This window comes from Ornithodoros turicata, chromosome 7 (assembly GCF_037126465.1).
Source record: "Ornithodoros turicata isolate Travis chromosome 7, ASM3712646v1, whole genome shotgun sequence".
Taxonomy (NCBI): Eukaryota; Metazoa; Arthropoda; class Arachnida; order Ixodida; family Argasidae; genus Ornithodoros; species Ornithodoros turicata.
The window spans coordinates 15,233,833-15,248,300 of NC_088207.1; the positions used below are offsets into that span (position 1 = coordinate 15,233,833).

General features: G+C 46.1%; 1 protein-coding gene across 1 annotated transcript; it reads left to right on the forward strand.

The window, feature by feature from the left end:
• Window positions 1-459: 459 nt before the first annotated feature.
• On the forward strand, window positions 460-12,011 carry LOC135400229 (procathepsin L-like). Its single transcript, XM_064632003.1, has 5 exons — window positions 460-735; window positions 1,390-1,542; window positions 5,711-6,090; window positions 8,348-8,458; window positions 11,882-12,011. The coding sequence occupies exons 1-5, from the start codon at window positions 487-489 to the stop codon at window positions 11,979-11,981; spliced, it is 993 nt and encodes a 330-aa protein (XP_064488073.1). The 5' UTR covers window positions 460-486; the 3' UTR covers window positions 11,982-12,011.
• The last annotated feature ends 2,457 nt before the right edge of the window (window positions 12,012-14,468 follow it).

Sequence of the window (14,468 nt, forward strand, 5' to 3'; positions counted from 1 at the left end):
TATAATTTGCGCGAATGCAGAGTAACGACCGGAGTAACGCCTTATTTTTCTACTTGATACCCAGTTACATCTGGATTCGAGTAATTGGTAATGGTAATCAATTACTTTTTCCGTAGAAGTAACTGTAACGGTAATCAATTACTTTTCAGTAACGGGCACAAGTCTGCCCGGAGCAAGGGTCCTGAGGCCAAATTTGCTGATGTTCTCGCAACTGATTTCGCATTTCCACAGCGCTGAAAATACGCATGACGCACATTTTTTTCTCGCACACAGTCAGGCTGGAGACAAAGGTTCGTATCATTTGAATTGTTCTCGGAAGGGTCCATTCAAGTCCTGCTGGGCTTCGTACTCGACCAACCACTGAACAGTCGATATCACTGACCATTTAGCCCATCGAATGAACGAGATAAGACTATCTCGCGCACTTTACAGGTGATATAAATCTCGCATCCCGCATTCGTGTTCTGCATCCTGGTAATCGAGGCAATGTCTTTTCGGGTTCTTGCACTCTCTGCGGTTCTTTGCTGTGTCCTGGCACGGACAGTGCCCAGGCCGCACTTAGACGAACACTGGGAAATCTACAAGGACATCCACAACAAGAGATATGTCCCGGAAGAAGAACACGTCCGAAGACTCATCTGGGAAGACAACTTGGACTTCATCCAGAGGCACAACCTAGAGTATGACCTGGGGCTTCGGACGCACACGGTGGCAGTCAACAGTTTTGCTGATTTGGTGAGGGTTCGTTTGGCTTTCGATAGAGACGTTGCAACGGGGAATGAAACGCTGTTACGAAAGCTCTTGATGCAATTGGAATTATTGAAGGCGTAACCAGTTGCATGTAAGTGGTTCAGAGGCAACCATATAAGGACCATCATTGCGCAACGTGAGAAATAAGAAGCTAGAAACTAATGTATCTGTTAACGCTCGTCTAAGCGAGCCCTCAAGCGATCCCTCCATGTATTCAGGTGCTTTGACATATTGACCCACCATGCGGTATCGGAAGAATCTCTGACGATTTCCTTAGGATTTATTTAATACTCGCCAAAATATTTCTCTCAGGGTACGCGTTTTGCCTCGTGTGTCGACAAGTGAAGCAGCACAACGGGACGCACCAAGAATCTTCTAGCTTGCGCACTGGAATAGCTGCCTCCGACGTATTTGTGTGTGCGTGGTGGTGGTATGGAGCGGGGATTTTTTAGGCTGGTGCACAAGGTCGAGAAGATGAAGAGGCGGCCGATACACGGGAGCGCCATTTTTATTGAACTTTCAGAAGGTATTAATGCAAACTACGTACGTCAGAAGAAGCGGTGCATGTAACTCTGTTGAGCAAGCTAATAAACGTGACACTTAAAGTAACGCGTCCTTCATGATTCTTATTTGTTGCAGACATCGGAGGAGTACCGCCAGCTTTACCTCGGCTACCGTCCGAACCAGGGAAAGAAGACTGCACTGGGTGTACACAACGAAGCTTCTTTGTACGATATTCCGGACGAGGTCGACTGGCGTAAAGAAGGCTATGTAACTCCCGTGAAAAATCAGGTACGCCATTTTCAAGAGTTCTGCTGTTCTTTCTTCGTCTCTTTCTCTTGAAAGTAATTTACTGGAGGACTCACAAAACGCAAGAACGAAAGTAAAATTCTCATCACCGATGTGCACTGAATTGCACTAAGGCACAATAATACGACATCCCTAAATGAGCGAGGTTTACCGCGAGGGCTGCAAAGCCACGCGAGGACGAGGCATGGCTACCTCTGCTATGGCTTAGCGACATCGCGTCCGGCGCCTCTGTTCCCAAAGGTGTACTCGCGAGAAACGCTGGAGCCGAAAACTGCACTCATATAATGTTGCCCAAAATGTGTATAGTTCGTCTATATCTCACATAATACCCCGTTATAGATATTTTAAACTTTGTACGCAATAAGAAACAGGCGCAAACGTCATTATGAAAGAAGTTCATTATTATGTTCAGTGCACCTACCAAGCAGACAAATTTGTGCGCTGATTTCCGTGTTCTGTAATGACAGCTTTTGATACCGTTTATCCCTTGAGCATTGGCCCTCGTAACTTCGCACGCCACATGTATCTTCACTACGGCGTTGCTTACATTTTTCCTAGACTTTGCCCAAGTTTCGTAACATTTTATCATCGGTTTTGTATTCACAAAGCATCGCATCACAATTTATTTACACAATAAAGTGAAGATGGCTAAAAATTGGCCAGGTTGCTTCATGATTAAAACGAATAAAAACCCTCGGTGCAAGGGAACAAGATGAAGAACGGGACGTGCATTGTTCGTGTCGTTTCGTTCTTCATCTTGTTTGTTCCCTTGCACCGACGGTTTTTATTCATTATTTACACAGTTGTTTGTTTGAAATAGCGCGACACACGTAAAATAGCCTCGATTTTTGTGCTTGATATAGTATACTCTCAATTATCACAGTTACTAGCCGTATCACATTTCTATGTGCCAGCATGCGCGTATGTTTTCGTCTTCTTGACCGTCATCTTGCATGCGTGAGCGAATATATCAAGGGGCTTCAGATATAAGCGAGATCGTGATTTCACGCTCGCACTGCGTGGCTCGCAATTGGGGAATACTCGAGCGAGTGCGACACAAAAGTGATATTCTTACGCACGCGCCTGTCATAATCACTTGTTTGGGAACGTAGCATAAGAGCGTTGAAAGGACACCACAGAAGATGTCGTGGCCATTCGCATGCCAATTGCAGGATCGTTGTATCCCTTACAAAAATGGTTTTGGAGTTTCTGATGAGCCTGTGATGAGTCCATAATGAATCATCAAAAATACAACAGAAATGCAAGGTCTAATGTATTTTGACATCACATTATCATCAACAACCTTACAGAATTTTTACATTAACTTTTTAATGAGTGGTGTGCGTACTATTTTTATTGTGTCCGTGATGCGTGCAGTGTAGGCAATATCGCCACACAACATGAAGTCATCAGAAATACTGCACGTAGACTAATCAGAAATCTATCATATACTAATTGGGAAAGCATTGAAAACTTAGCAGAAAAACATCATAAACCAATGAGAAACTCACTCATCAAGTATGCATCAGAAAAGACCGACCAATTCTAAACATAAATTCATCAGAAATTCTGATGGCTCTGATGCCAAAAGTCATTGACTTTTCAACAAAAAATCATTAAACATTTTTGTAAGGCGCGACATTGGTGAGCTGGGCAGCTGGTAAGTCTAGGTAAAATATATTCATGGATCTACTTCTGCCTGAACAGAAAAATAACTTGCAGTTCACAGTAGATCATCGAGTAAAGTCGTTTTTTTCTCTCTCTCTCTCTCTCTCGTTCGTCTGGAAATGGAAAGTCGTTGCTACACGCTTTACACGTTCCGCATCACACATGATTCTTGCTTAGCTCCGTCGCATTTCTGTGTGTGTGATGGAGCGTGAACATCTGACATCTTGAACATATAATTGTCTTCACCATAACGGAGCTTCTTGACGATGGACTCGAGCCTTCTGTTAAAATGTGGCAGTTAATGAAAAGGCTCCAGTAGTGGCGTAAAAGTGCGTGTCTCTATGCCACTAGTCCTTCATGACTGTGGCCGCGGTGGACGAATGAATGTTGTGTTTTGCTTAGGGTCGTGTGCAGATAATCTTCGCTCCTTGCAATCATTGGATCTCAGTTTCATTTATGGCTGCGCTATAAGCATCATGGCAGCCTCGAGTTGAAACTGGGCTTCACGCAACTTGTAACTGGTTACTTATTCAGTAACTGCCTACAGCGTAACGATATACTTTTCGAGGGAGGTAACTATAGCTACAGCAACTACACCAGTTTCGTTGAAAACAGCTGTAAAACTTAAATGGCGTACAGTTACTCAGGCTGTGGCATATTTTCCCGATGTGTCGGTTTCCAAAGGTCGTTTCGCAGTCCTTCAGAATAATACTGGGCGGGGCGATACTCTACACCAGAGCTGGTGGTGGTGTGGGGAATGAAATAATGAGTCCCTTCACAGTAAGCATCGAAGTCCTATGGCATCCAGAAAGGTGAAGCGAGCGCTGAGGGCACAGCGTTGGAGGGCTGGCTCGTTACGTGGCAGAAAATGTCTGAATTGTAAATTGTGCTCCTTTCCGGTGCGGTTATCAGATAAAGGTGTGAGGTAATGGTAGCAGCAATTTCAAGTTTCCCTTTACTAGCTAAATGTGGTAAGCCACATTTAGCTACGTAAAGTAGACATTAGAATGCTCCGCTCTTGTCATTAACAGCAAATCTAACTGAATTTTTCTAAATGTTCTCTAGCTTGTTAATTGCTTCTTGTGCATGTGGGCCCCAACCGATATCAGCATACTCTAAAGTTGAGCGTACATACGTTTTGTAAGCTTTAGTTTTGGGTGATTCATGTTTTAAATTACGCCTGATTAAGAAACCCGGAGAGTGCATTTTGGGAAGGTTGGTACTGTGGGCAATTAAGAAGAGTGCTCTGGATCCTCTACAGCACCGCAGTGACAGGAGCTGGGGGAGTCAAGTTGTCTGAAGCGGTAACGCCACTGAGCTGTAAAAGCCACATCTAGTCGCATTCTATGAATTACTGCAGCATTTTGACGATAGGTGTTTCGTGTCATGCGCAAAGCGAGCGTTGGATCAAATCTGCTCAGCATACCGATATTACTATTATACTACTGTTAATACTAGCAGGGCGCTTAATAATATTACCTTCGAAAAACAATCACAGCGTATGTGCAACAAGCATGTGATGTATATATCCGGCTGCCCGCCACATCAGCTGAAATAAAATAGTTGAGAGCCGCATTCACCCAGACGTTGATATTAAATGATAATTGGAAATTAACGAAATATCGAAGCAGAAGTGTGCAAGAAGCAGCTGTTCTTCCAGTAGAAGAACAGTGTCTGTTCGAAATATCGGTGACTTTCGGCCTAAACCTTCCACTTCAATCTGTCATCAAAGGATAGCTGAATATGCCACTGTATAGTGTAACTAAGTCAGTCTAGATCGGTAACCGTAATAAAAAAAGTAACGTAGCTCAGTCACTGTTTTCGCAAGCCAGTTCTCACTTCGCTGCTCCATAGTAACTTAACGATGATTGGACTATGGTTTGTAATTGGGTATCGCGCCCACCATCTTGACTTCTTACTAATTTCCACAAGGTCAGTTATTCGCTTTCTTCGTGACGTCAACGTTGATCAGCAGCACGATCGGCTTCATCCAGGACTCGCAACCTCTGTTGAAAAAGGAACACATAAAAAAAAAAGAAAAAAACGGAGTTCACTCGATGAATATCATTGAAAATATACGACAATACATGCCACGTTATGATACGGTATGACCTCTCATCATTACAAACTTTCTAGACGCATTCTCAAATCCAGCTTACCAACGGCCTGCACTAAAGTCGTTGCTAATTCTGGAAAATGTAGGGCTTTAATCCTCATTATGATATTCATCATTGTACTGTATGGGACACGGTTGTCTAAAATCTCCAGCCCGTGTTGAAGCGATCCCCTATCGGCGTTGTCGCGCAAGAAGGAGATATACCAACATCCTCCATGAGGAGGCCGCGCTCGACTGCTCGTGTGTCCCAACCGTGTCCCAAACAGTACTTTTTTTACCAAAATAACACAGCTGGTTGTAGTGCCTGCTTCTTCTGCACATTTCTCGTGTCCAGAAATAAATTGTACTTGTCGACGTGTTATGCAGGGTAAGTGTCGTTCCTCTTGGGCATTCGCAACGACTGGAAGTCTCGAAGGGCAGCATTTCCGGAAGACGGGCAAGCTAGTCTCCCTCAGCGAGCAGAACCTGGTGGATTGTGATACACGATCATTCGGCTGCAACGGAGGAACCCAGTTCAGCGCATATCTGTACATTCAATCTAATGGTGGAATCGACACGGAAGAGTCATATCCGTACACGGCTCGTAACGGAAGTTGCAAGTACGACCCAAGCCATGTCGGAGCTACTGCTGTAGGTTTTTATGTCGTCGAATCGGGCAGCGAAGATGGTCTAAAAAGGGCCGTGGCCAGAGTGGGGCCAAACTCTGTACGTATCGATGCCAGTCATGACTCCTTCAAATTCTACAAGTAAGTTGCTCATCGTTCAATATTTCAAGTGATGTTCCTGGCTGGGCTAAAGATGTAGCGTGCCATTATGCACCTGCTGCCAAATTTTCCCACTTGTGAGCAGAGAGGCACAGAAAAATTTCCTTCGCTAAAAATTGTTAAAAAACTGTTTCGTGGCATGCGGAAAGCGATGGTTGGATCAACCCTTCTCGACATAGACGGGGGGAGAATGTCAGAATAGTCCATTGGCCAGGACTCGAGCCAGGGGACGCACTAGGCGTCGATGTGTTGGACGACGGCCACTTCTCAGGAGCGCAGTACACGTCAGTTTCCGAGACGACAGATCTGCTTCTGTGGCGCTGTCGGCCTATTCACTCCCCACGACACCACAATGGGCTGGAACGCACTAGCGAACCAGCCTGTGCCCTGCTTCGTAGACAAGGTGGTAAGCCATTAACACATCCATCACTAGGTGTGCGGATAAGCCTCGCATGCCAGATGCGGTGCAAATTTTGAATCTGTGACCACAGCCCATTCCTGCGGAGCAAAGCAACGATGTGCTGCAGAAAGAAAAGTATGGCATAGAGCTCCGCAGCTGTTGACGACGTTTGACGCGAAAGACGTCGTCCTTGCGCTACGCCTTCCGATGCAATAATAAATGCCGACGCGGGCTTTCCCTTTCTAGATGCGCCATCTGTATATGCTACTGCAGACGTAGAAAACTGCAGGCGGTACGGGTAGAATACCAAATATTACTTAGTTTTGGTGCATCGTAAGAATTCAACGAAAACTATACGATAACAATAATAATTGGGTGTAGATTTGCATGTAAGGCGGGTCAGCCTCTTTGAAAAGAAGAAAAGAAAAAGGAAACAACACAAAAAAAGTCATCAAATCCAAGCTTAGCAACATGATGTCACTTGCTCCAAAGAAATCGGATGATTGGTTTATGATGATTATGATGGGGGTTTTTTTGCGTAAAAGCTACTAGGGCTGATTGGTTTATCATGTTCTCGGAAATGTTATCGTGAACACCTTCCGATGTACTAAAACCAAGGTAAATGTAAACTAGTAGCGAAAGCTATCTGGAATACCGTGTCAGACTTGTGGGCAGGGGTATATATCATCATGAGACACGAGCGGTACTGGATGTTGGTAGTAGAGGAACGATCGTCAGAGTAGGCTTGTTTATCCTTGCATCCCTGTATCCGTGCCGTGTGTTCGTGCATCGGAATACGAGCTACCACGCTTTTTGGGTTAAACAGAATGCGCATTTACATAATTGAGCTGTAGACCAAGGTTAACACGCGTGAACAGATGAATGCAATGGAACCCCTGTTGCTGGCCCTGCGAGAAAAGCTTTCGTCATGGCGAAACTACCCATGAGGTCGGCGTGAGCGCCAGCAGGAATCAGCTGTGCACCAACGATGTTTTGCAACGGACCCATTATGACCGGTCACTGAAGAAATGCTAAGCGGTAGCTAAGACTTAGCTCATTCGCTCATTAGTAAGCTGCATTGCCAAAGGTAACCCGTACCGCATGGAGTTCAGTTGAGCTCAAATCTTGCGGTGCATGTGCTTCTCGGCAGCGCAGTGTTTCGTTGCCATGACAACCGCGCCGCGCCGCATCTGTAACGCATGAAAGTGCAACAGCGTGGACAACCAGACACAAGACGTCACAACGATCGGGTACAGCTGTACCTGACTATCGTCCCTGCCGTCAACAGCGATCAGGAAAACTTGGCGTTTCAGCGCGCTTATCATGCGCTCTTGTGCCATTTTTTGCCATTTCACTGCAGTCGTGTTAGCCCGAGCACAAGCGTACGGCTTTGCACCGTTGGAAGTCGGATCGGGCTCGGATCTGGTATCCATGAATGTTACAAAACGCATGGTGCTGCTTGAGAAACACTGTAGATACCGCTTTCGCATACACATTGCCGTGCGAAGTTTACGGACGCACTACGGCAGTGTTATGGTGGTGATGGATTCCCTCTCCATAGTCGGCCGCGCTCGGTTGGGCAACGACACGACTATCTCAGTGGGGGATCGTGCGTACTGCGTCGTGCGTCGGGGGACCCCACAAGGCACCGTGCCGACATTGGTCTTAAAGCGCTTAAGGGGCCCGCACAGGCACACAGCCAGCGCCCGGATTCGAACCCTGCTCGCCACCCGGTGCACTAGAGCGTGACTCCTCCTGCGCCTGCATGAGCCAATCACCTGCGATTTCAGATTTATGGGCAGATTTGACATCAGATCGGCACTTTATGTTTCATTGCAGAAGCGGCGTTTACAACGAACCTGCCTGCAGCTCTGAAGATCTCCACCATGGGGCCCTTGTGGTTGGCTACGGCACAGGGAGTGATGGCGACTACTGGATAGTCAAGAACAGGTTAGTGACAGCACTTCTTTTTTTCTGTTAATGGCAGCTGATACATGACACTCGCGTGCGACGTCACATGCACTCCAAAAACAGAACTTCACCGCATATCACGCTGTGCGCCAACCATTGCCAAGAATGATTGCTACTGAATGAAGTTATCGCTACTGATTCGAAGAGAGAGGTGGGCGTACGCTTTTACTGGCGATTATCATATAGCCAAATTGCCACAAAAAGGCCCACGCCCACCTCTCACAGGTTAGAGACATCACGTTTTTTCTATTCATGGAAGCTGAGACGTGACGTTCGCGTGCATCGTCACGCGCTGAATTTTGTATTGTATCCCTTTGACTGGTCGAGCGTGTAAATGTACGCGCCAACGCGCGCAATGTACAGGGTGCGTGCTGGAAAAGTACACATTGTGACAACGATGACGCGCTGGTTCGTTGGTTCTATGGGCAAATTCCTGCCCATACAACACAGTGACGTCAAAGGAATGTCCTGCGGATATACGTTTGGCAGATATGCCACTTCCCCAGGATGTCCCTGCATATCACGCGGGGGTCCTCGCGGCATCTCGGTAACTACCAAAAGACGTCCCATAGCTCATCCTTGAAACGTCGCGTGAATTAGCTGATGTCCGAATAAGCAGTTCGTGTCAAAGTTAACTTGAACACCGCTCCGGGGCCTGCGAAGCGGGAAGAGAGCCGCCCCACAGAGCTCCCATAGAGCCAACCCATAGCAGAAAACAACGCCTTCCTAACGATGGTCACCCCTCTCACTGGAGTGAGTTCACCCAAACACATTTCGCAGTTACTTCTAAGCGCCGCCGCTAGGGTCCGCAAGCCGGAACGGCGCTCAGGTTAGCTTTGATGACAGCTGCACATGCTATACGTTATCATTCTGGACGTACCGCGTGTTTTCCAAAAGCTTCCTTTGTCAGACAACACGAAAATGACAACCTTGTCCTTTACGAAGTTTTTGCTTTTCGGAGTTGAACACTGAGTGGTTCGTAATGTGAACAATATAATCTGCATACTATACTGTGTGAATACCCAAGTTGAAGAGCAATGTTCATTTCTGGTTCCGTTGAAACAATAATTCATAATGATTCGTACATATTTGATCGCTGTGTATATACAGGTGCGTGATATCTCAAAAGTACGGTTTTATCGATTTCTCCAAGGTAGGACGCCTCAAAACCAGCTCCATTTTCTCCCTCATGCTGAAGAGTTTAAGAATTTCCAAGATAAATAAGGATCAAAGTTATATAAGAATATAGAAGATAAGAATATATACATATTCTTTTTAAAGCCAGTCGAATAAACACGTGTATATATACACTTAATAGACTCCACAACAAGATCTCTAATTCTTCAAGAAAAGAGAAACCCAGACGTTGTTCCTTCCCAATTGAAAGAAAATTGTGGTGCCTTACTGGGGGTTGGCATTGCAACTTGGGGCACGCACATAGGGGACCGCTATCAGGGACCCGCTCCGATGAAGAATGCGCCAGTGCCGGGTTCCGTAACCATATGTCCCAAGCTCGTATACCAAGGTAAATACAGGTACAGCGCCCTCCTATTATCACTCCCGGGGCAAAGATAAGTAATATGCTTCGGGGCATTAACCTCCTCCAAGAAACTGTGCAAAAAGATCTTATTTGAAAATATGCTTTCGAAAAGTGCCTGTTGACGTTGTTGTGCGCGTTCTCTGTTCTCGTAACCGCGAGAGGTATCGCCGCTTCGGACTGATTGACATGGCTAGGGTGCGCTGGCTGCGGTAGCTGTTCGGTAACGTTCTCATACTATGCTAGTTATCGTCCGTTGACTCTGCGAGTTACATCCGACTCTGTGGTTCCCCTTTTGTGTTCTCCATTCTGTCAGTATCTGAATTATTTGGGGTTTCACGGGTCGTGCGCGGCGCGCGGGTGGAATACAGGGGAGGGGAATCCTACAAGATGCAATGCCAACAGTATAGGGCGCCACAGTTTTCGTTGACTCTCCGAGTTACGTCCACGAATTACATTGACTAAGATGGGGCTAGTGCTTTGCCAGGCGGATGTGAAGAAAGTGTTTCCATTGGTTCAACAATGTCAGGTGCGGAGCGTTCCATCGAGGGAGGACAAGCGAAACATTTTCCTCTAGTGGGCTGTATAATAGGGCGTTTTAGAAACCACACGGACGTAATTTTGTATCGGCAGGTTCTGAACACCTAACTCGGCGCACTTCATATGCTAAGCCCCACTTCACATACCCTATTATTTATATGCAACTGCGTTTTAAACATCTTCCAAATTCGAGGACACCGCCGACCGTGGTGCTGAGCGGTGCCGAGAAGCTCCAGAAAAACAGGGGGAGGTTACGCTTTGACCGGTTGCCCTGTGCCCCTACCGGTTGCCCTACGTCATAGCGCTTTCGTACCGAGCAGTTCGGCGTCACAGGTTTCACCGCTTCCCTGTTTACAGGCATCTCTGTTTGGACCGGAAATTAAGCACTTGGGCTGCGTGTTAGGTGCTACGTCTTACCGAGATCGGACGAGGAGGCCAAGAATGAAAGCGTCTCCTCATATACAAAGTGCCATACATAACTCCGTGACTCGGGAGCGCAGCGTGAAGGGGTTTCGACGGAGATGTCTGGTACCCATAAATCTATATTTCAACAACGCTTTCGTGCTATATTCGAGATTGGATTCACAACCTCTTTAACCAAACCCCGATCATAACACGAATTGCACGAGAGTATAGGCCCGGCCCTATGTTCGTCACGAGTCAAAATTTGCTCTCCCAATGCAATTCACCATTGCGCCATCGGAAGGTGGACACCATATAAATGGTTCCGAAAGCAAAATAAGTGATTCGCCTTATTATTTTAAAGTGGCCGAGAGAACATTACTGATGTTTGACCTGGGCGCTTCCTTGATCCTATCGATTTCGTAGAGTTTGATTTCGATCTAGTAAAACTCCCTCTTACTATAAGTTAGTGTTTCGTTGCATCATTTAGTTGAAATACTTGACGTGACATTTACCGTGTATTCACACGAGCGACGTTACCCCAGAGGCGGAAGAAGCGAAAAGCGTCATAGCTTTCTGCTGTTACGTCAGCACGAGCGCTCAACATCGTGTCTTCACCTACACTTCTAACCGTGGGGAATATCCTGCAACACAGCCACAAGATATTCCGTAGCAGACGACAGGAAAACCCGCTGACGGTGTCGTCTGCTACGTGTCGTCTGCTAAATCCGCAGCATTGCCACTTCCGATGTCCAGCACCGTGTGAATACTCAACATAACATGGGACGGAACTTGGTCTCTGCAAGCAGTGTTTTCGCTTTTTCTTCCACTAGAATATTCCGTGAGGATGTCGCTCGTGTGAATACACGGTTAGCAGGAGTGGATGCTAACGTACTTGACATCTTTCTTCTTCTTTTACGCAGCTGGGGAGAACAATGGGGAGACAAAGGCTACATTCTCATGAGCAGAAACAAGGACAACCAATGCGGCATCGCAAGCGAAGCATCTTACCCCCTTGTTTAGTGAAATAAAGGCTGGTTTCACAGTAGAAGGATTGCACGTAACAGTTGACATATAGCCATAAGTTACTTTTATTCCAGTATATCTAATTTCCTTGAAACGGGAAGAGTGAACTGTCCACGCATGTCCCAGTGGGTCTTGCGTGTCAGTCAGATCAAAAGAATAGTATCTGTATTCAAAACAGTCTTCCAACTATCTTTCGTCGTGCTTGGGTCCCCAAAGGCCGGGATTGTCTCCTAGACCGGAACGGCTCGAATGAGCTAGCTGAGTGTTGGTTATATTCCCCTAAGCCTGGGGAGCTAAACAAAGGACAAACACGAATGAGTGTGGTCTCGTCCGTCTGTGTTTCTTCATTGTCCGTATGTTCCACGACTAAAGGAATGGTTACTTACAAGAAACCTACATCAGCTTGCTTGTATTTTATTTCTTTGCACAAGCTAGGTTTCCGAACCAGCTCAGCCAAGTCAGTGCCGGATGGTCGGTCTTGCGCGCATGAGTACCTGTGTAGTTACCGCTCCTTAACATGTTCCTGTTGTGCCGTACGGTTGCCTTTCTTGCACCTACATCACAACTGGTTACGGGCCCTGTTGTGATTGATCACGTGGTCTTTCCGGCCGTGAAGCACAGTTGACCACAGCGCATGCGTAGTATTCACATTCAGACGAGATGGTTGAGGTGAGGGAGAAAGTAGCAAACGACAGACGGACTGCGAAGAGGAAGGTTCCCGGATACCGTTTCTTTTTCTCTTAGTAGTAAACAATATTGCCATAGCCACGGTGAAATGAAGAAACTAACAAATAAAAAAATACGCTGTCATCATCGTGCTATGGTGGAGTATAGTGCTTGGAGTCTATGTTGTGTAAGTCATGTCTTGACGTCACGAGTAGGCAAGCGAATGACGCACCCTCGGTATCCAGTGTTGTGCTTTGTTTTCATGCTGTCGTGTAGTATTAAGAGCATTACCGAGAATGGAGTCATCAAAATACAAAAATAAAATGAAAAGTCACTGAGATGTCATCGCACAACAGTAATAGCCATTTCCCGCATTCAATACCAGACGATAATTTTAGTTTTCGTTTCTGTTTCCGGTAATGGAGCACAGTCGTATGCGTTGTTTTCGTTATCGTTGCCATCTCCAATTTCGGTAATACAATACTGTTTCTGTCTCCGTTATCATTACCTTCACCCTTCCCTGATGAAAACTGAAGTGTCAAGGGAACAGTAATTAAGCAAACGCTTGAAATAAAGTGCTCACTTGTTTGTGGCAATGAGCAGATATATTGTAGTGAGGCATCACACGCGTTGTAGGTGATGACCGCTGGGCGGATTATTTATCAATTTTTACAAACTCCTCATTGAAAAATACGGTTGATAGGACGCTCTTTACCCCTTTGGTTGTTTTATTTTGCTTCTTAGTTTGTCGTTTCAGAAACCATATACTCTGAAAAAAAAAAAAAAAAAAAAACGTGTCTTTCCCTGTGTAGGGAGGGACCTATCGATGGCATAAGAATAGATGTAGGAGTAGCTGTCGTAGGACACTGCTTAAGTGAGTTAGGTTGTGCTTCATTGAAGTTCAGGTAAGCCATACTTTGTGTAAATTCGAACTATCACAAAATTTTGTACGGCCTGCTACGTTTTTAAGGTATTGAAAAGCCACCCTTGCAGAAAATGGAGGAAAGGAAAGGTATAAGGCCCGACTCGTAGCCAAAGCATTCACGCAAGAGCTAGGAATTGATTATGTTGAGACGTTCTGGCCGTTTTAAAGCTGACCAGTCTTCGAACACTGCTTTTTTTTAATTCCGTGTCAGCGCCGCGAAGCAACTGTGGCTATGAGAGGCGTACAGACGTGGACAGATGTAGAGAGGAAAGCAGGAAGGAGAGGGGGGTCAGTACGCGTCCTGGGCGGACTTCAGGTGGAACCGTGCCGACATTCGTCAGGAAAGTATTCGGAAAACCCAGGGAAAACCTCAGACAGCACAACCGGTGACAGAATTCGAACCAGTGTCACCCCCCAGTCTCGGCGTGGAAAGCGATCATCCTGACCACAATGCCACGGGAGCTGGTAAACACTGCTTGCGATCACCAACGAAGAAGATATGGTAATGAGACAGCTGGATGTAAAAACGGCGTATATCTCCACGGAGAACTTCAAGAAATGGTGCACATGAAGTTACCGCCAGGCATTGACCCGGAATAAAGTCAACGGGAGGTATGTAGAGTGCGCAAGTCTACACTCTAAATCAGGTAACGCATATGTAACGGTTCAGTACCGCTTGGCCAGGAGGTACATTTTTTCAAAAATGTACCTCTTAAAATTAGGAGGTACATGCGCCCTCGCATGCGGATGCGGTACATGTAACGGATAGCGCGCAGCGATTTAGGCCTACCCGTCGGGGTGGTTCCCCTCCTCCACGATATATTAACAGCCCCAAGAAGCTACACTGCACGATAAATATAACAAACAAATACCTTTATTCGAAAATTATATCC